Source organism: Hyperolius riggenbachi, chromosome 11, assembly GCF_040937935.1.
Source record: "Hyperolius riggenbachi isolate aHypRig1 chromosome 11, aHypRig1.pri, whole genome shotgun sequence".
NCBI lineage: Eukaryota > Metazoa > Chordata > Amphibia > Anura > Hyperoliidae > Hyperolius > Hyperolius riggenbachi.
This window is the reverse complement of record NC_090656.1, coordinates 123314725-123338732: the sequence shown is the minus strand read 5'-3', so window position 1 is coordinate 123338732 and position 24008 is coordinate 123314725. Positions and strand designations below refer to the sequence as shown.

General features: G+C 42.0%; 1 protein-coding gene across 1 annotated transcript in view; it reads left to right on the top strand.

Moving 5' to 3' along the window:
- Positions 1–24008, top strand: part of LOC137537873 (mucin-2-like) — a 198946-nt gene that overhangs the window by 70988 nt on the left and 103950 nt on the right. Inside the window, exons 25-29 of the mRNA XM_068259820.1 lie at positions 1274–1402; positions 1676–1820; positions 3110–3153; positions 4524–4727; positions 22286–22863. Of these exons, the coding sequence (XP_068115921.1) occupies positions 1274–1402; positions 1676–1820; positions 3110–3153; positions 4524–4727; positions 22286–22863 (1100 nt within the window). The remainder of the gene's footprint in view (positions 1–1273; positions 1403–1675; positions 1821–3109; positions 3154–4523; positions 4728–22285; positions 22864–24008) is intronic.

Genomic DNA, 24008 nt, shown 5'->3' with positions numbered 1-24008 from the left:
ATGGCCTGGTCTTTAGGGAGGGGGGGGGAGGTTTAACACTGCGGTCCTCAAGAGGTTAAACAAAATTAGGTAGGTGCATAAATGTGGGCACTACAAAAAAGAAATTAGATCAATATTTAGTAGATCGTCCCTTTGCAGAAATTACAGCCTCTAAACACTTCCTGTAGGTTCCAATGAGAGTCTGGATTCTGGTTGAAGGTATTTTGGACCATTCCTCTTTACAAAACATCTCTAGTTCATTCAGGTTTGATGGCATCCGAGCATGGACAGCTCTCTTTAACTCACATCACAGATTTTAAATTATATCCAGGTCTGGGGATGGCCATTCCAGAATGTTGTACTTGTTCCTCTGCATAATTGCCTTAGTGGATTCTGAACAGTGTTTAGGGTCGTTGTCTTGTTGAAAGATCCAGCCCCGGCGCAGCTTGAGCTTTGTCACTGATTCTTGGACATTGGTCTCCAGAATCTGCTGATACTGAGTGGAATCCATGCGTCGCTCAAGTTTGACAAGATTCGCAGTCCCTGCACTGGCCACATAGCCCCACAGCATGATGGAACCACCACCATATTTTACTGTAGGTAGCAGGTGTTTTTCTTGGAATGCTGTGTTCTTTTTACTCCAGGCATAACGCCCCTTGCCACTTTGAGCCTTAACTTCAACTGATCCTGTGGTCTTCCATTTTCTCAATATGTTCCTAACTGTGAAAACAGACAGCTGAAATCTCTGATACAGCTTTCTATATCCTTGCCCTAAACCATGGTGGTGAACAATCTTTGTATTCAGGTCATTTGAGAGTTGTTTTGAGAGCCCCATGTTGCTCTTCAGAGAAAATTAAAAGAGGAGGGAAACTTACAATTTACCCCCTTAAATACTCTTTCTCATAATTGGATTCACCTGTGTATGTAGGTCAGGGGTCACTGAGCTTACCAAGCCAATTTGAGTTCCAATAATTAGTTCTAAAGGTTTTGGAATCAATAAAATGACAACAGTGCCCAAATTTATGCACCTGCCTAATTTTATTTAAGCAATTATTGCTCACTTTCTGTAAATCCATTAAACTTCATTTCACTTCTCAAATATCACTGTGTGTGTCTCCTATATGATATATTTAATTGACATGTTTTTATCATAACAACCAACGATTTATACAGGAAAATCATGAAGATTAACAAGGTTGCCCAAACTTTCGCATCCCACTTTACATGAAAAAATATTTGTTTACTTTTCTCACCAGATTGTCCTTACAGAACATGATCTATTCTTTTCCCCTAGCTCTGTTCTGTGACTATTACAACCCTAAAGGAGAGTGTGAGTGGCACTACAAACCCTGCGGAGTTCCTTGCCTGAAGACCTGTAGGAACCCAACTGGGAAATGCATGCATGAGCTTTCAGGTTTGGAAGGTAAGAAGAACCTGACTACTATGTTACCAACTTTTGTTATCTTATTATTATAGCTTGTTTGGAAAAGCAAATAATTTAGACAGTAAAACTTTCATTCAAGTTATGAAAATACTCCAAGCTAATATAATGTAAAGCTGTTCAAATTCTTATGCAATTGTGAAATGACCCTTGAAATTGTAGAGGGTTTATATTAAGTAGATACTTCTATATTTCTTTGCTGCCCACAATGTATTAAACTTCCGAATTACTTTTTTTTTTTTAAATCCTACTTAGGATGTTACCCTAACTGTCCAGAATCAAAGCCTTTCTTTGATGAAGATAAAATGGAATGTGTACCTCAATGTGTTTGCTATACTGACAAAGGAGACATTGTTGGAGTAAAGGGACGTGTAAAATCTTCTAAAAACTGTCAGAAATGGTGAGTTTTCAGTGGGATATTAATTGAAAACAGTTCACTTACTGTATAACTTAAAACACACCCAGACCTTTACAGGACAACCCAACATAGTTGAAATTAACTAGGCCCCACCTCTCTCTTATTGCTACTCCCTGACCCCAATGGAAAATTAGCACTGGAAGTACTTTGCATAGTTTACACTTACCATTTGATCGCTGCTTACATTCTCCGAGCCCTCAGTCTTTCTACAATCAAATTTCTACTGGCCATATGATGCACGTTATGCGACTCTATGACATGACCCACTCACATCGTAACCATTGTTAGCAGATCACATCCCCCAGCTGTGTACAATTCAGGCAGAAATTGAGAGGAAATTATATCCTTTGAAGTGTGGACCTGTGGCTGCCTATGGGGAGTTGGGTGTCTGACAGCTACATATAGAGATGAATAACTGGACAATAGCTAGCTAGTGTCGAGGGGGCTTGACAATTAACTTGGACTGCATAGCATAGATTTCAATGCAAAATACCCAGGCACACAAAACTCAGTGTTAAAGTATACCTGACTTGAGACAAAACTACCTAAGGTTAGCACAGAGGTATGTTCATGCTGGATCCACATACCGCCGAGCAATGTCCATTCCTCTTCACATCTCTTCTGGTCCCCATAATCACTCCTTGAAAAATGTGACTTTTTTCTAAAGTCCAATTTTTAGACCTGAAAAAACAAGCTTGCTGCAATGTTCCCTCCCATCACCTTCCCACTCCCTCCTTTTCCCCCATGCTATTCAAGCTAATGATTGGGGGGGGGGGGGGGGCAATATTTACTACTACAAATGCAAGCCTGCACTAGACATTTAAAGCACAGCACTCAATGAAAACTCATTATTCAATCCTCTGCTCTATGTTCTGTGCTTGTTTAGCCAGATTAAAGTTATTGCCAGTGGCTGTGGATAGATTTCCGGAGCTCTATCAGGACTCTTTGCTCACATGTAAGCACTGAGGCTCAACCCTCTCTCTGCTTCCTGGGAAGTCAATCTACGTTAAAACTTCAGTTTATTTAGATTTCAATACAAACATTTTAATGAAGACTTTTTTTTCCATAAAGCTTATCATGCTTTGGCTAAAATTTTAGAGCAGAAAGAAAGTGCTGAGTTTTGTTCCATTGTAAGGTGCCAAATCTGCTTTGCTTATAATCTTTCTGAAATGTAATGCCAACCCTGTGTGTACACAACTGTAGTCTGCTGTAAGAATTAGAGCCTTGTAGACTTGTAGTGTATTGCTAACTGTGGTATTTTCTTTCCACAGCGTGTGCACTCCATCTGGTGTGGAATGTAATTACTCAAAGGAAGGTAAATAAAATACATTTGTTCTGATTAGTCACCATATCATAGTGTCTAAAATCTAAGAAAAAAAAATAGCTAATATTTTCATAACATGATTAGAGAGGGGAAAATAACATAATCAGATGTTTAAGAAAAGCTCTTCTTAAAAAATATCTATGAAACACTGCTATTGTTTAATACAGTGCAGTTAACAATGTTAAAGAGGCACTATGGTGAATTAGTGTTTATATAAAGTGACAGACAGACAGAAGCCCCCAGGTTTTCATAAGCGTCCTGTCTTCTGTCGTAATTCACCTTCCTTGTTAGCAATACAGTTCTGTGGACTTTCCACTATGTCCAGTGCCCCAGTTTCCCCAAGAGTCCAGTGCCACAATTCACCTTCCTCAAAGTTTAAGCAGTAGAGTTTTGTGGGCTTGCTGTTATCCTCTATGGCCATGACTAAATACTGTATATTCCTGCGTATAAGAATACCTTTTAACCCTTGAAAATCTTCTGAAAAGTTGGGGGTCGTCTTATACGACGGGTGTCATTGATGCGGGGTGATACGCCCTATCCTGTTACCGCCTCTCAGATCTCCCTGCTGAGGGAGCGCAATCTATTCTTCCATACCGCTCTGATAAACAGGTAGACACGGAGAGCTGACCAGTCTACTTAAGGAGAGTTGACCAATGCAACAAGTCAATTGACTATATACTGTTATATACTGGGTAACACATACAGTTCTGCACCATTATCTGTTCATACACAGCACCGGTATATAATTTTTTAATTTTTATTTTAATTTGGTGTGCGTTGGAAGAGGGGTAGTCTTATACGGCGAGTATATCCCAAACACTATATTTTAACTGGAAGACTTGGGGGGTCGTCTTATATGCCCAGTCGTCTTATACTCCGGAATATACGGTACTTAAAAGGCTATATTGATAACTGTTTAGCAGCTCCAAATCATTATGTTTGAAATGGCAATTCATGATATGGACAAAGACTCTGTAGAAAAAAGAAAAATACAGATGAAGTAGTACAAAATAACGCAAATTTCATTTAACGGCTATATCCTGCACTGTTTTTTTTCTTACGCCCTTTTTACATGTACACCTCAAGCTATCGCAAATCAATGCTGAAGCCAGGCAGGCGAGATAGTTTGGGGTGCAGAAGAATAAATAGCATTTTATAACATTGCTAGTTTATATAAGTACTAACATAGATCACTAGGAGACTGCTATCATTCAAAGGACAGCAGCAGTCTCCCTTGAAGTGCAGCCATTTTGGCCATTGCTTGATTGGAGGCCATGGAACCTTTTATTGTAAATATAACTACTATTATTGCTGCCATGTGCATGTATTTTGTACTCATACATTTATTTTATACTTCACAGCATGTTTGTGTGAATATGAGGGCAATATTTACAATTACAATGAAGTCATTTACAACACTACAGACAGTATTGGAGACTGCATCATTATTACTGGTATCTGCAAAGAGGATGGCATAATTCACCAAGATACGTACAGTTGTTCTACATCTACAACAACTTCAACAACTTCTATAACTTCAACTATGCATTTTATTAATAGACAAGGTATGCAAGCTATAAAAACAGTGTATAAACACCATACACCATTAAGGTTAGGCACTGGGTATTTAAGTTTAGGCAGGGATGGTATTTAAGATTAGGCACCAGGGGGTAGTTAACCTATATTGGTTCCTGGACGTAGAAACTCCCACGGCCAATCGCACGCGTGCACGCGCACTCCCGGCCGCAGATTCGGTAGCCACGGAATCAATGTATCGGGCTATGGTGCCCGATCACTGATTCCTCTCCCCCGCTGAAAAAGCGACAGCTTCTCTTGGAAGCTGTGCTTTTTCTGGCTGTTCCCTCCCCGATGCGTCACTCTAAGCGTGTGTTACGCTTAGAGTGACGTCATGTAAACAAACTCATGGCCGCCATCTTGTGGCCAAAAAGTAATACTACAACTGAATGTAAAAAAAAAAAAAAAATTAACACACATTTACATTATAAATGTATTGTTTACCTCCCACCCTCCCAAAACTACCCAAATAAAATGTTTACTATAAAAAAACCAAAAACATTACAATAAAAAAAAACATGTAAATATTTACCTAAGGGTCTAAACTTTTTAAATATCAATGTTAATATGAAATATTTCTATATCTTTTTTTTATTTTAAACTTGTTAATTAATAGTGATAGATGCAAAATGGAAAAAATGCACCTTTATTTCCAAATAAAATATTGTCGCCATACATTGTGATAGGGACATAATTTTAACGGTGTAATAACTGGGACATATGGGCAAATACAATACGTGAGTTTTAATTATGAAGGCATGTATTATTTTAAAACTATAATGGCTGAAAACTGAGAAATAATGAATGTTTCCATTTTTTTCTTATTCTTCCTGTTAAAATGCATTTACAGTAAAGTGGCTCTTAGCAAAATATACCCCCCAAAGAAAGCCTAATTGGTGGCGGAAAAAACAAGATATAGATCAGTTCATTGTGATAAGTAGTGATAAAGTTATAGGCTAATGAATGGGAGGTGAACATTTCTCACGTGAAAACAACGGAACCTGAATGGGTTAAAGAGACTCCGTAACAAAAATTGCATCCTGTTTTTATCATCCTACAAGTTCCAAAAGCTATTCTAATGTGTTCTGGCTAACTGCAGCACTTTATACTATCACTGTCTCTGTAATAAATCAATGTATCTTTTCCCTGTCAGACTTGTCGGCCTGTGTCTGGAAGGCTGCCAAGTTCTTCAGTGTTGTGGTTCTGCTATGAACTCCCCCTTCCAGGCCCCGTTATGCACACTGCCTGTGTGTTATTTAGATTAGAGCAGCTTCTCTCTTCTCCCTTATCTTTTACAAGCTGGATAAATCGTCCTCTGAGCTGGCTGGGCTTTCACATACTGAGGAATTACAAACAAGGGCAAAGCTGTTTGCAGGAAGAAAAGAGCAGCCTGAAACTTCAGTGCACGGGGGAAAGAAACACACAAATGATCTCTTGAGATTCAAAAGGAATGCTGTATACAGCCTGCTTGTGTATGGATGTATTTTCTATGTGTGGACATACTGTACATCAACCTACTCCCTGTTTTGGTGGCCATTTTGTTTGTTTACAAACAAACTTTTTAAAACTGTTTTTAACCACTTTTAATGCGGCCGAGGAGCGGCGAAATTGTGACAGAGGGTAATAGGAGATGTCCCCTAACGCACTGGTATGTTTACTTTTGAGCGATTTTAACAATACAGATTCTCTTTAAAGTTATCCAGCACCAATGGGATGGAGGGGAAGGGGGGGGGGGGTCTTGAGGTTAGGCATAGGTGGAGGGAGGGTTCAGTGTGAGAGTAGGGTTTGGTTAGGTGATAGTAAAATATCAGTAAATATTATCAATCTTTTACTATAGGAATTCATGCAGAATGGAGGCAGAGAGAGTGTTGATCTTTGGATATTTATAGCATGTTTTTATTAAACAATATTGTGATAAATACAGTATAATGTTTGTTTTAAAGAAATCATGTTTATGATTCATTGGCACGTACCACCCACAGTTTTCATGTTCCTTCCTAGTTGGTCCTCTAATTATTTAGTAAAATATCTGTAATTTTACTTATATTCTACTAGTCTCTGCGCTATTCTTATTTTTTGAAATGTGGTGAAAGGTAGGCAATTTTAAATAAAGCTAAGGTTAATTTAGACATATGCTTAATGCATCGGGTCCAAAATTGGGTAATTCATAAGGAAGGTTTTGTGAATCAACTCTTTTGTCTACATTTAGGTAGAAAAATACTTAAAATGGTGGCTGGATAGTGTAATGGTTAAGGGCTCTGCCTCTGACACAGGAGACCTGGGTTCGAATCTCGGCTCTGCCTGTTCAGTAAACCAGCACCTATTCAGTAGGAGACCTTAGGCAAGTCTCCCTAACACTGCTACTGCCTATAGAGCGCGTCCTAGTGGCTGCAGCTCTGGCGCTTTGAGTCCGCCAGGAGAAAAGCGTGATATAAATGTTCTGTGTTTGTTTGTTTGTTTGTTTGTAAAATAATTTTGATAGTACTTTTTCACCAACTTTTTGTTACTTTTTCAGTTGCAAAGTTCTGAAAGTGTATTTTAACCACTTAAGGACCTAGGGCTTTCTACCCCTTAAGGACCGGCCACTTTTTTTCCATTCAGACCACTGCAGCTTTCACGGTTTATTGCTCGCTCATACAACCTACCACCTAAATGAATTTTGGCTCCTTTTCTTGTCACTAATAAAGCTTTCTTTTGGTGCTATTTGATTGCTCCTGCGATTTTTACTTTTTATTATATTCAGCAAAAAAGACATGAATTTTGGCAAAAAAATGATTTTTTTAACTTTCTGTGCTGACAGTTTTCAAATAAAGTAAAATTTCTGTATACATGCAGCGCGAAAAATGTGGACAAACATGTTTTTGATTAAAAAAAACCCATTCAGCGTATATTTATTGGTTTGGGTAAAAGTTATAGCGTTTACAAACTATGGTGCAAAAAGTGAATTTTCCCATTTTCAAGCATCTATGACTTTTCTGACCCCCTGTCATGTTTCATGAGGGGCTAGAATTCCAGGATAGTATAAATACCCCCCAAATGACCCCATTTTGGAAAGAAGACATCCCAAAGTATTCACTGAGAGGCATGGTGAGTTCATAGAAGATATTATTTTTTGTCACAAGTAAGCGGAAAATGACACTTTGTGACAAAAAAAAAAAAAGTTTCCATTTCTTCTAACTTGCGACAAAAAAAAATGAAATCTGCCACGGACTCACCATGCCCCTCTCTGAATACCTTGAAGGGTCTACTTTCCAAAATGGGGTCATTTGTGGGGTGTGTTTACTGTCCTGACATTTTGGGGGGTGCTAAATTGTAAGCACCCCTGTAAAGCCTAAAGGTGCTCATTGGACTTTGGACCCCTTTAGCGCAGTTAGGCTGCAAAAAAGTGCCACACATGTGGTATTGCCGTACTCAGGAGAAGTAGTATAATGTGTTTTGGGGTGTGTTTTTACACATACCCATGCTGGGTGGGAGAAATATCTCTGTAAATGACAATTTTTTAATTTTTTTTACACACAATTGTCCATTTACAGAGTTATTTCTCCCACCCAGCATGGGTATGTGTAAAAATACACCTCAAAACACATTATACTACTTCTCCCGAGTACGGCGATACCACATGTGTGGCACTTTTTTGCACCCTAACTGTGCTAAAGGGCCCAAAGTCCAATGAGTACCTTTAGGATTTCACAGGTCATTTTGCGGAATTTGATTTCCAGACTACTCCTCACGGTTTAGGGCCCCTAAAATGCCAGGGCAGTATAGGAACCCCACAAATGACCCCATTTTAGAAAGAAGACACCCCAAGGTATTCCGTTAGGAGTATGGTGAGTTCATAGAAGATTTTATTTTTTGTCAAAAGTTAGCGGAAAATTGATTTTTATTGTTTTTTTCACAAAGTGTCATTTTCCACTAACTTGTGACAAAAAATAAAATCTTCTATGAACTCACCATACTCCTAACGGAATACCTTGGGGTGTCTTCTTTCTAAAATGGGGTCATTTGTGGGGTTCCTATACTGCCCTGGCATTTTAGGGGCCCTAAACCGTGAGGAGTAGTCTGGAAATCAAATTCCGCAAAATGACCTGTGAAATCCTAAAGGTACTCATTGGACTTTGGGCCCTTTAGCGCAGTTAGGGTGCAAAAAAGTGCCACACATGTGGTATCGCCGTACTCGGGAGAAGTAGTACAATGTGTTTTGGGGTGTATTTTTACACATACCCATGCTGGGTGGGAGAAATAACTCTGTAAATGGACAATTGTGTGTAAAAAAATCAAAAGATTGTCATTTACAGAGGCATTTCTCCCACCCAGCATGGGTATGTGTAAAAATACACCTTAAAACACATTGTACTACTTCTCCTGAGTACAGCAATACCACATGTGTGGCACTTTTTTGCACCCTAACTGCGCTAAGGGGCCCAAAGTCCAATGAGTACCTTTAGGATTTCACAGGTCATTTTTGTTTCAAGACTACTCCTCACGGTTTAGGGCCCCTAAAATGCCAGGGCAGTATAGGAACCCCACTAATGACCCCATTTTAGAAAGAAGACACCCCAAGGTATTCCGTTAGGAGTATGGTTAGTTCATAGAAGTTTTTATTTTTTTGTTACAAGTTAGCGGAAATTGATTTTAATTGTTTTTTTTCACAAAGTGTCATTTTCCGCTAACTTGTGACAAAAAATAAAATCTTCTATGAACTCACCATACTCCTAACGGAATACCTTTGGGTGTCTTCTTTCTAGAATGGGGTCATTTGTGGGGTTCCTATACTGCCCTGGCATTTTAGGGGCCCTAAACCGTGAGGAGTAGTCTTGAAACCAAATGTCGCAAAATGACCTGTGAAATCCTAAAGGTACTCATTGGACTTTGGGCCCCTTAGCGCAGTTGGGGTGCAAAAAAGTGCCACACATGTGGTATCGCTGTACTCAGGAGAAGTATTATAATGTGTTTTGGGGTGTATTTTTACACATACCCATGTTGGGTGGGAGAAATATCTCTGTAAATCACAATTTTTTAATTTTTTTACACACAATTGTCCATTTACAGAGATATTTCTCCCACCCAGCATGGGTATGTGTAAAAATACACCCCAAAACACATTATACTACTTTTCCTGAGTACGGCGGTACCACATGTGTGACACTTTTTTGCAGCCTAGGTGCGCTAAGGGGCCCAACTTCCTATTCACAGGTCATTTTGAGGCATTTGTTTTCTAGACTACTCCTTGCGGTTTAGGGCCCCTAAAATGCCAGGGCAGTATAGGAACCCCACAAGTGACCCCATTTTAGAAAGCAGACACCCCAAGGTATTCCGTTAGGTGTATGGCGAGTTCATAGAAGATTTTATTTTTTGTCACAAGTTAGTGGAAAATGACACTTTGTGAAAAAAAACCAATAAAAATCAATTTCCGCTAACTTTTGACAAAAAATAAAATCTTCTATGAACTCGTCATACACCTAACAGAATACCTTGGGGTGTCTTTTTTTTTTAAATGGGGTCACTTGTGGGGTTCCTATACCGTCCTGGCATTTTACGGGCCCAAAACCGTGAGTAGTCTGGAAACCAAATGTCTCAAAATGACTGGTCAGGGGTATAAGCATCTGCAAATTTTGATGACAGGTGGTCTATGAGGGGGCGAATTTTGTGGAACCGGTCATAAGCAGGGTGGCCTTTTAGATGACAGGTTGTATTGGGCCTGATCTGATGGATAGGAGTGCTAGGGGGGTGACAGGAGGTGATTGATGGGTGTCTCAGGGGGTGGTTAGAGGGGAAAATAGATGCAATCAATGCACTGGGGAGGTGAACGGAAGGGGGTCTGAGGGGGATCTGAGGGTTTGGCCGAGTGATCAGGAGCCCACACGGGGCAAATTAGGGCCTGATCTGATGGGTAGGTGTGCTAGGGGGTGACAGGTGGTGATTGATGGGTGTCTCAAGGTGTGATTAGAGGAGGGAATAGATGCAAGCAATGCACTGGCGAGGTGATCAGGGCTGGGGTCTGAGGGCATTCTGAGGGTGTGGGCGGGTGATTGAGTGCCCTAGGGGCAGATAGGGGTCTAATCTGATAGGTAGCAGTGACAGGGGGTGATTGATGGGTAATTAGTGGGTGTTTAGGGTAGAGAACAGATGTGAACACTGCACTTGGGAGGTGATCGGACGTCGGATCTGCGGGCGATCTATTGGTGTGGGTGGGTGATCAGATTGCCCGCAAGGGGCAGGTTAGGGGCTGATTGATGGGTGGCAGTGACAGTGGGTGATTGATGGGTGGCAGTGACAGGGGGTGATTGATGGGTGGCAGTGACAGGGGGTGATTGATGGGTGGCAGTGACAGGGGGTGATTGATGGGTGATTGATAGGTGATTGACAGGTAATCAGTGGGTTATTACAGGGGAGAACAGATGTAAATATTGCACTGGCGAATTGATAAGGGGGGGTCTGAGGGCAATCTGAGCGTGTAGGCGGGTGATTGGGTGCCCGCAAGGGGCAGATTAGGGTCTGATCTGATGGGTAACAGTGACAGGTGGTGATAGGGGGTGATTGATGGGTGATTGATGGGTAATTAGTGGGTGTTTAGAGGAGAGAATAGATGTAAACGCTGCGCTTGGGTGGTGATCTGATGTCGGATCTGCGGGCGATCTATTGGTGTGGGTGGGTGATCAGATTGCCCGCAAGGGGCAGGTTAGGGGCTGATTGTTGGGTGGCAGTGACAGGGGGTGATTGATGGGTGATAGGTGATTGGCAGGTGATTGACAGGTGATCAGTGGGTTATTACAGGGAAGGACAGATGTAATTAATGCACTGGCGAATTGATAAGGGGGGGGGGGGGTCTGAGGGCAATCTGAGCGTGTGGGCGGGTGATTGGGTGCCCGCAAGGGGCAGATTAGGGTCTGATCTGATAGGTAACAGTGACAGGTGGTGATAGGGGGTGATTGATGGGTGATTGATGGGTAATTAGTGGGTGTTTACAGAAGATAACATGTAAACAATACATTTGGGAGGTAATCTGACGGCGGGTTTGCGGGCGATCTAATGGTGTGGGTGGGTAATCAGATTGCCCGCAAGGGGCAGGTTAGGGGCTGATTGATGGGTGGCAGTGACAGGGGGTGATTGGTGATTGGCAGGTGATTGACAGGTGATCAGTGGGTTATTACAGGGAAGAACAGATGTAATTAATGCACTGGCGAATTGATAAGGGGGGGTCAGAGGGCAATCTGAGCGTGTGGGCGGGTGATTGGGTGCCCGCAAGGGGCAGATTAGGGTCTGATCTGATAGGTAAAAGTGACAGGTGGTGATAGGGGGTGATTGATGGGTGATTGATGGGTAATTAGTGGGTGTTTAGAGGAGAGAATAGATGTAAACAATGGATTTGGGAGGTGATCTGATGTCGGATCTGCGGGCGATCTATTGGTGTGGGGGGGTGATCAGATTGCCCGCAAGGGGCAGGTTAGGGGCTGATTGATGGGTGGCAGTGACAGGGGGTGATTGACGGGTGATTGACAGGTGATTGACAGGTGATTGACAGGTGATTGACAGGTGATCAGGGGGGATAGATACATACAGTACATGGGGGGGGGGGGGGTCTGGGGGGGGGGTCTGGCGAGAATCTGAGGGGTGGGGGGGTGATCAGGAGGGAGCAGGGGGCAGGGGGGGGGATAAAAAAAAATTGCGTTGACAGTTAGTGACAGGGAGTGATTGATGGGTGATTAGGGGGGTGATTGGGTGCAAACATGGGTCTGGGGGGTGGGCAGGGGGGGGTCTGATGGGTGCTGTGGGCGATCTGGGGCGGGGGGGGGGAGAAAATCAGTGTGCTTGGTGCAGACTAGGGTGGCTGCAGCCTGCCCTGGTGGTCCCTCGGACACTGGGACCACCAGGGCAGGAGGCAGCCTGTATAATACACTTTGTAAACATTACAAAGTGTATTATACACTTTGTATGCGGCGATCGTCGGGTTAACATCCCGCCGGCGCTTCCGTATGGCCGGCGGGATGTTGCGGCGGGTGAGCGGCGCCAGTCGGAGGCGGAGGATCGCGTCACGGATGACGCGATCGCTCCGCCCATGCCCCTACAAGGACCGCCGCCATTTGTCTATACGGCGGTCCTTGCGGGGTGCACTTCCCGGCCGCCAATTGTACATACGGCGGTCGGGAAGTGGTTAATTAGATTATGAAAAATGATTACCTAGGAGAAAAGCATACGGGCCCATATCTCTTGCCAGAGTCATATCAGATCGTTGTATTGATTTGTCCTGCTGTGATTGCACAACTGTACCCAGAGCATAAACATATTTCTAATAAATCAAGGAAAAAATCACTGTGCAGGTGTGCATGCAACTATGATTGTTAAACTTATAATTAGTGAACAATTCAGCCTACTTCACTATGTTACTGTATGACCCAGGCAAAGGTTGGAAATCTCCTTTACCACCTAAACATACATGTTAACCCTTGAGGAACTGTAGAGAAACCGTAACCAAGGATTAAACTTCATCTCAATCAGTAGCTGATATCCATCTTCCCATGATAAATCTTTACCTTTTCTCAAACAGATAGGGGGGGGGGGGGGACAGGACTGTATGGATGATATTGTTGGCGAAGCCCCTCCCAGAAAGTGATGTTAGGACCTAGGTCCTGACAGTTTCCTGTCTATAAACAGTGGTGCATTGTGGGAAGTAATGGCTGTTTCCAGCTGCCAAGCAACCAGTATCTCCCTCTGTGCATACATATGTCTATAAAAAAACAATCTATTGCATTGTTGGAGGTGGGATTATTGATACAGTTAGTGCTGTATGTCTGTTGTTGTTTTTTTCATATCTGCCAATAGTAATGATAACTACGTGTAGACTGATTGTGGATCAAACAACATAAACAAATTACATGGTGAATATCAATCATTTCTTGATCTCTCTTCTATTTTTTAACTGCTCACTTTGCAATGTATTGATTTTTTTTTTCCTTTTTAAAGGACCACTGTCACGAAAATCTTAAAATATATGTAAACATAAACAAATAAGAAGAATGTTTCTTCCAAAATAAATTTACTTTGTAAGTACATTACTTTTCTCTAATGTTGCTGTCACTTACAGTAAGTAATAGAAATCTGACAGAACCAACCGGTTTTGGACTAGCCCATGTCCTCATGGGGGTTCTCAGGGTTTTTATTTATTTTCAAAAGCACTTAGTGAACGGTAGTTGCTCCGTCCAGCTGCCAAAAAAAGTGAATAATGAGCATGCAGGCTCTCCAGCATCTTTCTATAAATTATTTTAAGGGAGTGTCTTTATAAATAATAAAGGCCATGCTGAGAATCCCCTATGAAGAGATGGACTAGCCCAAAACCTGTCGGTAATGTCCAATTTCTACTACTTACTATAAATGACAGCAACATAGGAGAAAGGTGATTTATGGCTCATTTTACTCTGGAAGAAACTTTCTTCTTGTTTGTATGTGTTTGATTTTTTGAGTAGCACCTCCCCTCTAACTCCAACCCCCCCCCCCCCAACCCAGTGGCTAAACAATAAACTATAGACATTTTACTGTCTCTCACACACACACACACGTGCACACACACACACACACACACACACACACACACACACACACATACACACACACACACACACATACACACATACATACACACCTACACACACACACACATTCACACATACAGACACACACACACACACATACACACATACATACACACCTACACGCACACACATATTCATACACACACACATACACACACAAACACACACACACACACACACACACACGTGCACGCACACACACACACAAACACACACACACCTACACACACACGTGCACGCACACACACACACACAGACACACACACACACACACACACACACACGTGCACGCACACACACACGTGCACACACACACATACACACACACACACACACACACGTGCACGCATACACATACACACACACACGTGCACACACACACACACCTACATGCACACACACACGTGCACACACACAAATACATTTAGCGGCCATCCTACTTGTAGAGTGCAAAAGACTAAAATATATAATTGAGGTTTGCTAAGCAATTCAGGTTCCCTGGTGTTCTCAAGCCCAAGAGTGTTCCTGACTTAACCAAGCCAACATCGAGAGTTGTGATTCTGAGAGTAGATTAAAGTAATTAAGGGGAGTGCATACCTTGTATAGCCCAGGAACTGAATTACAAAATAGCAACATGGATTTACATTAGATAGATATGCTTAACATTTTACCACTCTCTTTAGCTACATGTTTTCTAACAGATGATTGACGTACAATGTCTGATTTCTTTGTTTGTTTGTTTGTTTTTAATTAGATATAAAAAGTTCTCAAACTACAGCTCAATTCACGACAGGATCAGCAACTGCTTCTCACTTTTCACCTATCACTGTTCACACAACTATTTCAACTGAAGAAAATGCATTTCCTACAACTGAAAAACGTAAATCTACCACTTCAGAAGTAACCCCCACAATGACCACCTCAGCTACAGGTACCAGCATGCTAGAATACAATACACCTATCGACTGTGATAAAGAAGTTTGTTAGTGGTCTCAACAATTTTTTGAAATAAAACCAACATCAAGAGTTGTGATTTTGAGAGTAGATAAAGTAATTAAGGAAAGTACATACCTGCAATCTAGCCTTGTATAGCCCAGGGAGTCCAGGGGCATAACTAGACTTAATAGAGTCCCCCTGCAAAATGATAGCATGGGGTCCCGTTGGTTCCCGAACCTCATGTGGATCACGTTATTGGGAGCCCTCGAATGGCAGCAGAGAGTTTTCTGCTGTAAAGCATAGTAGTAGCTGTAAGGTATTGTACCGTGTTAGCGATCAGTAAAAGCAAGAAGTTTTGAATTAGGATCAGGGCCGGATTACCGACCAGGCAACAAAAGCAGTCGCTTGGGGCCCCATTCAGAGTCAAAGGGGCCCCATCAGCACATAAACCAGCCCTTGCCATCCTGTCAGCGGTGGCTGGATGGTGTAATGGTTAAAGGGACTTTGAGCAGTGCAGTAACTATGGAAAGATTCATATCATTTTAAAGCTCTCTTTTTCCTCTTTCCAATGATATATAAACAGCTGCTCTATGCCTTTTAGTTTTCGATATTTTCGCGATAGAAATCGCGGCCACAGGACGACTTTTCTCCAAAGTCAGCGGTGGCTGGATGGTATAATGGTTAAAGGGACTCTGAGCAGTGCAGTAACTATGGAAAGATGCATATCATTTTAAAGCTCTCTTTCTCCTCTTTCTAATGATATATAAACGGCTGCTCTATGCCTTTTAGTTTTCGATATTTTTGCGATTGAAATTGCAACCACAAGACGACTTTTCTCCAAAGTAAGTCAGCGGTGGCTGGATGGTATAATGGTTAAAGGGACTCTGAGCAGTGCAGTAAATATGGAAAGATGCATATCATTTTAAAGCTCTTTTTCTCCTCTTTCCAATGATATATAAACAGCTGCTCTATGCCTTTTAGTTTTCGATATTTTCGCGATCGAAATCACGGCCACAGGACGACTTTTCTCCAAAGTTGGCAGCTCAATTCAGCACAATGCAATGAAATATAAGGAACCCAGGGGGATATAATTACAAACATCATGCTGGTAGGTGTGAGGATGTAATGAATTAGTTGTGGGTATGCTTAAAGGCATATCCACAGGCACTGCTTGGAGTCCCTTTAAGGGCTCTGCCGCTGACACAGGAGACCAGGGTTCGAATCTCAGCTCTGCCTGTTCAGTAAGCCAGCACCTATTCAGTAGGAGACCGTAGGCAAGTCTCTCTAACACTGCTACTGCCTATAGGGCGCGTCCTAGTGGCTGCAGCTCTGGCGCTTTGAGTCCACCAGGAGAAAAGCGCGATATAAATGTTATTTGTCTTGTCTTGTCAAATGATGCCGTGCGCTGCTGATTGTCTTCAGAGCCAGGCTCTCCTCCTAGGTCCTCCTCCTGCTACTGTGCGCTCTCCCACTGCCCACTCCACCCTCCCTTCCCACAGAGAACCACAGCTGCAGCAAGAATGATAGCAGCAGATGGCAAACGCTCACTCACCTATCCATGATCCAAGCGATAGAGATCCCGTCATCTGAAACCCATCTGTCTCTTCTACAGTGCAGCCGTTCGCTCTGAACTTCCTGATTCTCAGATCAGACAGGAAGTAGGAAGTAGTAATAGTAGTAGTAACAGAGCGGCAGCACTCTAGAGGAGACAGATGGGCTCCGGATGACGGGACCTCTATTGCTTGGATCGCAATAGGTGAATGTGATTCATCTGGTGCTGTCATTCTCCCCCACTGCGGCTGCCTTCTCTGCTGGACTATCGTATTCACTGGGATGGAGGCTGCATGGTGGCTGTCTAGTTTGGGAGGAAATTGGTTGTTCGGTGGTGGGAGTGGTTATGTAATTCTGTCTGGGGAACGGCTTTCGGTTTGGTGGTGTCCAGAGCTTTCTGCTATTGCCAGGCTGGAGATGCAGGGGGAAAGTGCTGCTGCTGTGATATCTGGCGCCCTCTTCACAGGGGTGCCCCAGCCCCTGAGTGCAAATGTCCCAGCCATTCATCTCTCACTCTGCATTTTGCCGCTGCTATTCCCTGCATTGTGCACCCACAGAGGAAAGCGTGCTGTTGCCCATAGCAACCAGTAGCTCGGCTGCCCGGTGTGTGCGGCATATTGCTGTGCAGCTGCATCTTCTGATTCTATTACGACATGATGGGGGGGCCCAAATCAGTTACTTTGCTTAGGGCCCCATTTAGCCTTAATCCGGCTCTGATTAGGATGATACCATTTATTGGCTAACTTAAAAGAATAAGAGTAAGCAAGCTTTCAGCTGTATAGCCTTTGTCGGGCTTCCATCCTGTTTGCTCACAAGATGTTGGAACAGACATCTATATACATGCAAGGGGATACATGGATTTTTTTTCAAGCATAAATATCGTATTTTTCGGACTTAGAGGACAAAACTATGGGAAAAAAATTATATTAAACCTAGTGCATCCATGGTGCAGGGGCGTCTTATGCACCTTTCCTCACCCAATTATTGTCTCCCTTGTGCCTTTCTTGTAACTCTTGTGTTGCCCCTTTTTTGTAACTCTTGTGTCCCTGTGTCCTCTGTCTTGTCAGGTGGTGCTTAGTGAGCCTGGTACATAGTGCATATATGCATTTAAAATATATGCATTTATAGCTAGGGAGCCGCATGGTTGCAGCTGGAGACCTAGGAGAGTCTGCTAGACCCGGCTGACCTGTGTTGGTGTGAATCCTGGCCTGCTGGTTGAAGATGCTGTGTCCTGCAGCTGGAGAGCTGTTGTACTGGCTGGCAGGGAGGAGTGGGGTTGTAGGTTGCTTTGTAGAGGCAGCCGCAATGTCCAGCGGCTGGGTGGATGGCCCGACTGGTATCCTCTGGGGGAAGTGCTGGAGTGGGTCCAAAATGCCTGGCAGTAGTCTGGTGGCTGCCATGATGTGAGTCACCACCAATTTAGCTCCCGGCTTGAGGTCTAGCAGGACGGAAGACCTGGAGGTGGGGCTTGGATGTGCGATATTAAGGTGGCAGGCCTGTATCGGTTAGTGTCTGCATCGTAAATTCCGAGTTCACAAGTTTAGCTACAATCAAAGTGGATGCAATATAGGAACTTCATCCCATTTTACACAAGTATTACAGACTGAAAAATATATTCCCTAAACCTCCCCTCCTCTCATATCGGCTACCACCCAATTTAAAACAGATGATTGTCAGGAGTTCTTTGAATAGGCCACAACAGAACAGAACACACCCTGCCAACAAAAAAAGGTGTGGGACCTGCAGACACATTTACACCACTGAAAGGTTATCAATACCAGGTTCATAACAGGATTACAGAGTACAAGGCACATTTTCATGTGAATCCACCAATCTGGTATATCTGATCATGTGTGCTAAATGCCTCAAAGGTATGTGTGTGGGAGAAACTGGACAAAATCTGCACAACCTATGAACAGACACAGGCACACTATTAACAATCTAGAATATCAGCTCCCAGTTGCTACACACTTTCGTTCCAATGGACACAGCATGAATGATCTTTGTGTCACTGCCCTGAAGGGTGGCTTCAAATTGTCAAAAGATTAATAGCAGAATCAAAATTCATAAATTGGTTCATAGCTGTGGACAAAGGCTTGAATAAGGACAAAAACTTTTTACATTGGTATGAGGCTGATTATATTTAATGCCATAACTCTTTCTCAGCCTATATTGTATCCACTCTGCTTGTAGCTAAACTTGTAAACTCTGAATTTACGACAGTCTGAGTCCCAATTCTGTGAGTATTGTGTAAACAAGGAGTCTTATCTCAGCTCAACCTCTCTGTTTCACTTAAGGCATCTTAATGACATGTATTTATGCTTGAAAACAATCTATGTATCCCCTTTTGATGTTGCATGTATATAGATGTGTATTCCAACATCTTGTGAGCAAACAGGATAGAAGCCTGATTAAGTTCATATTGCTGTGAAGCAGTCTCTGTAAACAGGAAAAAAATACACATGCTCCCTCTACTCTCTATTCTGCATGGCGGGAGGAGGTGACGGGACAGTTTTGTGAGCCCCCCAGGCCCCACCAAAGCCCCCTGCCCCCCCCCTGCGATTGCAGGGGTCACAGGGGTGATTGTTACATCCATGCCTGGAACTGAATTACAAAATAGCAACAAGGCTTTACTTTAGATTGATATGCTTAAAATTTCACCACTCTCTTCAGCTACAGGTTTTTTAAAAGATGATTGACGTACAATGTCTCATTTCTGTGTTTGTTTGTTTTTAATTAGTTTTAAAAAGTTCTCAAACTACAGCTCAATTCACAACAGGATCAGTAACTGCGTCTCAATTTTCACCTATCGCTGTTCACACAACTCTTTCAACTGAAGAAAATGCATTTCCTACAACTGAAAAACTTAAATCTACCACTTCAGAAGTAACCCCCACAATGACCACCTCAGCTACAGGTACCAGCATACTAGAAAACAATGCACCTATCGACTGTGATAAAGAAGTTTGTCAGTGGTCTCAACATTTTTTGGAAATAAAAGCATTTTGAATATACAGGGGACTAGTTACAAGCTCAATAGTTATATAGTTACATAGTTACATAGTTATTTGGGTTGAAAAAAGACATATGTCCATCAAGTTAAACCAGAGAACAAAGTACAACACCAGCCTGCTCCCTCATATATCCCTGTTGATCCAGAGGAAGACGAAAAACCCTTAAAAGGCATGGTCCAATTAGCCTCAAAAGGGAAAAAAATCCTTCCCGACTCCAGATGGCAATCAGATAAAATCCCTGGATCAACATCACTGGGCATTACCTAGTAATAGTAGCCATGGATGTCTTTTAACACAAGGAATGCATCTAAGCCCCTTTAACTGCAGGTATAGAATTTGCCATAACTACTTCCTGTGGCAATACATTCCACATCTTAATCACTCTTACTTTAAAGAACCCTTTCCTAAATAAATGGCTAAAACATTTTTCCTCCATGCGCAGATCATGTCTTCTAGTCCTTTGAGAAGGCCTAGGGACAAAAAGCTCATCTGCCAAGCTTTTATATTGCCCTCTGATGTATTTATACATGTTAATTAGATCCCCTCTAAGGCGTCTTTTCTCAAGACTAAATAAACCCAGTTTATCTAACCTTTCTTGGTAAGTGAGACCTTCCATCCCACGTATCAATTTTGTTGCTCGTCTCTGCACCTGCTCAAAAACTGCAACATCTTTCCTGTAAGGTGGTGCCCAGAACTGAATTCTATATCCCAGATGTGGGCTTACTAGAGAGGTAAACAGGGGCAATATTATGCTAGCATCTCGAGTTTTTATTTCCCTTTTAATACATCCCAAAATTGTATTAGCTTTAGCTGCAGCGGGTTGGCATTGAATACGATTATTTAATTTGTTGTCGATGAGTACTCCTAAGTCCTTCTCCAAGTTTGATGTCCCCAACTGTATCCCATTTATTTTGTATGGTGCTAGACCATTGGTATGACCAAAATGCATGACTTTACATTTTTCAACATTGAATTTCATCTGCTATTTATGTGCCCATAACTCCTGAGAGTTGATGATTCTGCACAATTTTGTATCATCTGCAAAAACAGCAAATTGCTTTCTACTGCATCTACTAGGTCATTAATAAATAAATTGAAGAGCACTGGACCCAGTACAGACCCCTGTGGGACACCACTGCTAACAGTCACCCATTTTGAAGTATAATCTATTGACCACATCTCTCCATCTCTCCATTAGCCAGTTCCCTATCCATGCACACAGACTTTTCCCCAGTCCTTGCATCCTCAACTTTTGCACCAGACTTTTGTGGGGAACAGTGTCGAAGGCCTTAGCAAAGTCCAAGTATATCACATCTACAGCATTCCCAATATCCATATTAGCATTCACTACCTCATAAAAGCTGAGCATGTTAGTCAAACAGGACCTGTCTTTAGTAAACCCATGCTGATACTGAGAAATAAGATTATTTTCTACAATGAAGTCATGTATAGTATCTCTTAGCAACCCCTCAAATAGTTTGCATACAACTGATGTTAAGCTTACAGGTCTATAATTTCCTGGATCTGATTTTTTGCCCTTCTTAAATAATGGGAAAACGTGGGCTGTATGCCAATCCACTGGGACTCTGCCAGTTGAAAGAGAGTCACAAAAGATAAGATAAAAGGGTTTATCTGTAACGGAACTTAATTCCTTTAGGCCATCCATGTAGTAGTTCTGACTTAAAGTAACAGCAACCAAGCCAACATCAAGAGTTGTGATTTTGAGATAAAGTAATTAAGGAAAGTACATACCTGCAATCTAGTCAGGCTAGACAGGAACTGAATTACAAAATAGAAACATGGATTTACATTAGATAGAGATGCTTAACATTTTACCACTTTGATTGAAGAGCCTAAAAGATGATTGACGTACAATGTCTAATTTCTTTGTTTGTTTTTAATCAGATATAAAAAGTTCTCAAACTACAGCTCAATTCACAACAGGATCAGTAACTGCTTCTCACTTTTCACCTATCACTGTTCACACAACTATTTCATCTGAAGAAAATGTATTTCCTACAACTGAAAAACTTAAATCGACCACTTCAGAAGTAACCCCCACACCAACCACCTCAGCTACAGGTACCAGCATACTAGAAAACAATACACCTATAAACTGTGATAAAGAAGTTTGTCAGTGGTCTCAACAACTTTTTGAAATAAAACCATTTTGAATATATAGTGGACTACAAGCTCAATAGTAATTCTGACTTAAAGTAACAGCAACCATGCTAACATCAAGAGTTGTGATTTTCAGAGTAGATAAAGTAATTTAGGAAAGTACATACCTGCAATCTAGCCTTGTATAGCCCAGACAGGAACTGAATTACAAAATAGCAACAAGGCTTCACTTTAGATAGGTATGCTTAACATTTTACCGCTCTCTTTAGCTACAGGTTTTCTAAAAGATGATTGACGTACAATGTCTTATTTCTTTGTTTGTTTGTTTTTTTTAATCAGATATAAAAAGTTCTCAAACTACAGCTGAATTCACAACAGAATCAGTAACTGCTTCTCTCTTTTCACCTATCACTGTTCACACAACTATTTCAACTGAAGAAAATAAATTTTCTACAACTCAAAAATTTAAATTTATCACTTCAGAAGTAACCCCCACAACCACCACCTCAGCTACAGGTACCAGCACGCTAGAAAACAATGCACCTATGGACTGTGATAAAGAAGTTTGTCAGTGGTCTCAGTGGTTTGATGCCAGTTACCCTGAAGATTCAGCAGATGGAGAATTTGAAACATATGAGAACATAAAAGCTAAAAACCAATTTATCTGTAACCATCCTCAAGACATTGCATGCAGAGCTAAAATGTACCCTGATGAACCACTTTCACAGCTCGGTCAGAATGTACAGTGCAATAAATCCTTTGGACTAGTATGCTTGAACAAGGATCAGTGGCCATTTAAATGCCTTAACTATGAAATCCAAGTGAAATGTTGTAACCTTGTACCATGTTCTTCTAAAACAACAACACCTACTTTCACTTCGACAACCGAGGCTGTTGATGGGTGTCCACCCAAAAAGGTAAATAACTTTAGCTTTTTCTTTAAGAAGCCTCCATAAACAATAAAGTAAAAAAGTCTCTAGGATTGAGCGGGTATATTTCACAAAATGTATTCCAACAGAATAGGTTATGTGCTTCAGCTGCAGCAAAAAAAATGGTAGAATTTTGTTTATTTAATTTCACCATTAAGTCCGTTATGTCACTGCCACTTTAGGTTTTGTGAGTCTAAACACCCCGTAAAATATTCCTAGGTATTATTATTATTATTTATTGTATTTATAAAGCGCCAACATATTACGCACATTAATTTAGGTTACAGACAATATTTAGGGGCGACATACAGCAATACTTCTGAAGGTATGATGTGTTATTTTTTACATCATACACAAACAGCCTCAGCATTCAATGATGAATTGGCCATCTTCCGCCTTATGTTAGATATAGGAAGGCAGGCATACAGCTTTGCCTGAGCTACTCTTGTTTTATGCACTTAGTGAGTGAAGCTATGAGAAATAAAGTGTGGGCATTACAGGACCACTACAGTGAAAAATTTCAAAATTAAAAAAATGTAAATGCATACAATTAAGAAGTACACTTCTTCCATAGTAAAATGAGTTATAAATTACTGTTGGCCTATGTTGCTGTCACTTACAGAGGATATTATAAATCTGATGGAACTGACAGGATTTGGACTAGACCATCTCTTTATGGGGCAATTTCAGTGTTAACTGAGGTTTAACTCTTACAAAAGCACTCCTTTGAAATAATCTATACAAAGATACAGACTGCCCTCCCCTACCGGGGCGGACTGGCCCGGGGGAATGGGAGGAGATTTCTCCCTGGGTCACTTCCTGCCCGTGTTTCAGGCTGCCGGGCGGATGTTTGGCAGAAGAGAAAGGGGGACGACTTATTTCCTCCCTCTCTAAACCCCCCACCCCGGGCCATGTGTATACCATCCTCTCTCTCTCTACGGCTCTTCCCCTCCATGGTAATCTCTGGCAGTGGCTTCTCCTTAGACTCCGTCCCACAATCACTCCTTGCTAGTGCAGGCAGAGCTGTGGCAGCAGTGAGGAGACAGCGTGGCATTGCCAGGGTGATGGGCTGTGAGTTGGGCAGCCAGGAGCAGAGAACGGCAGCAGCGGACATGAGCAGCGGCGGAGACTGA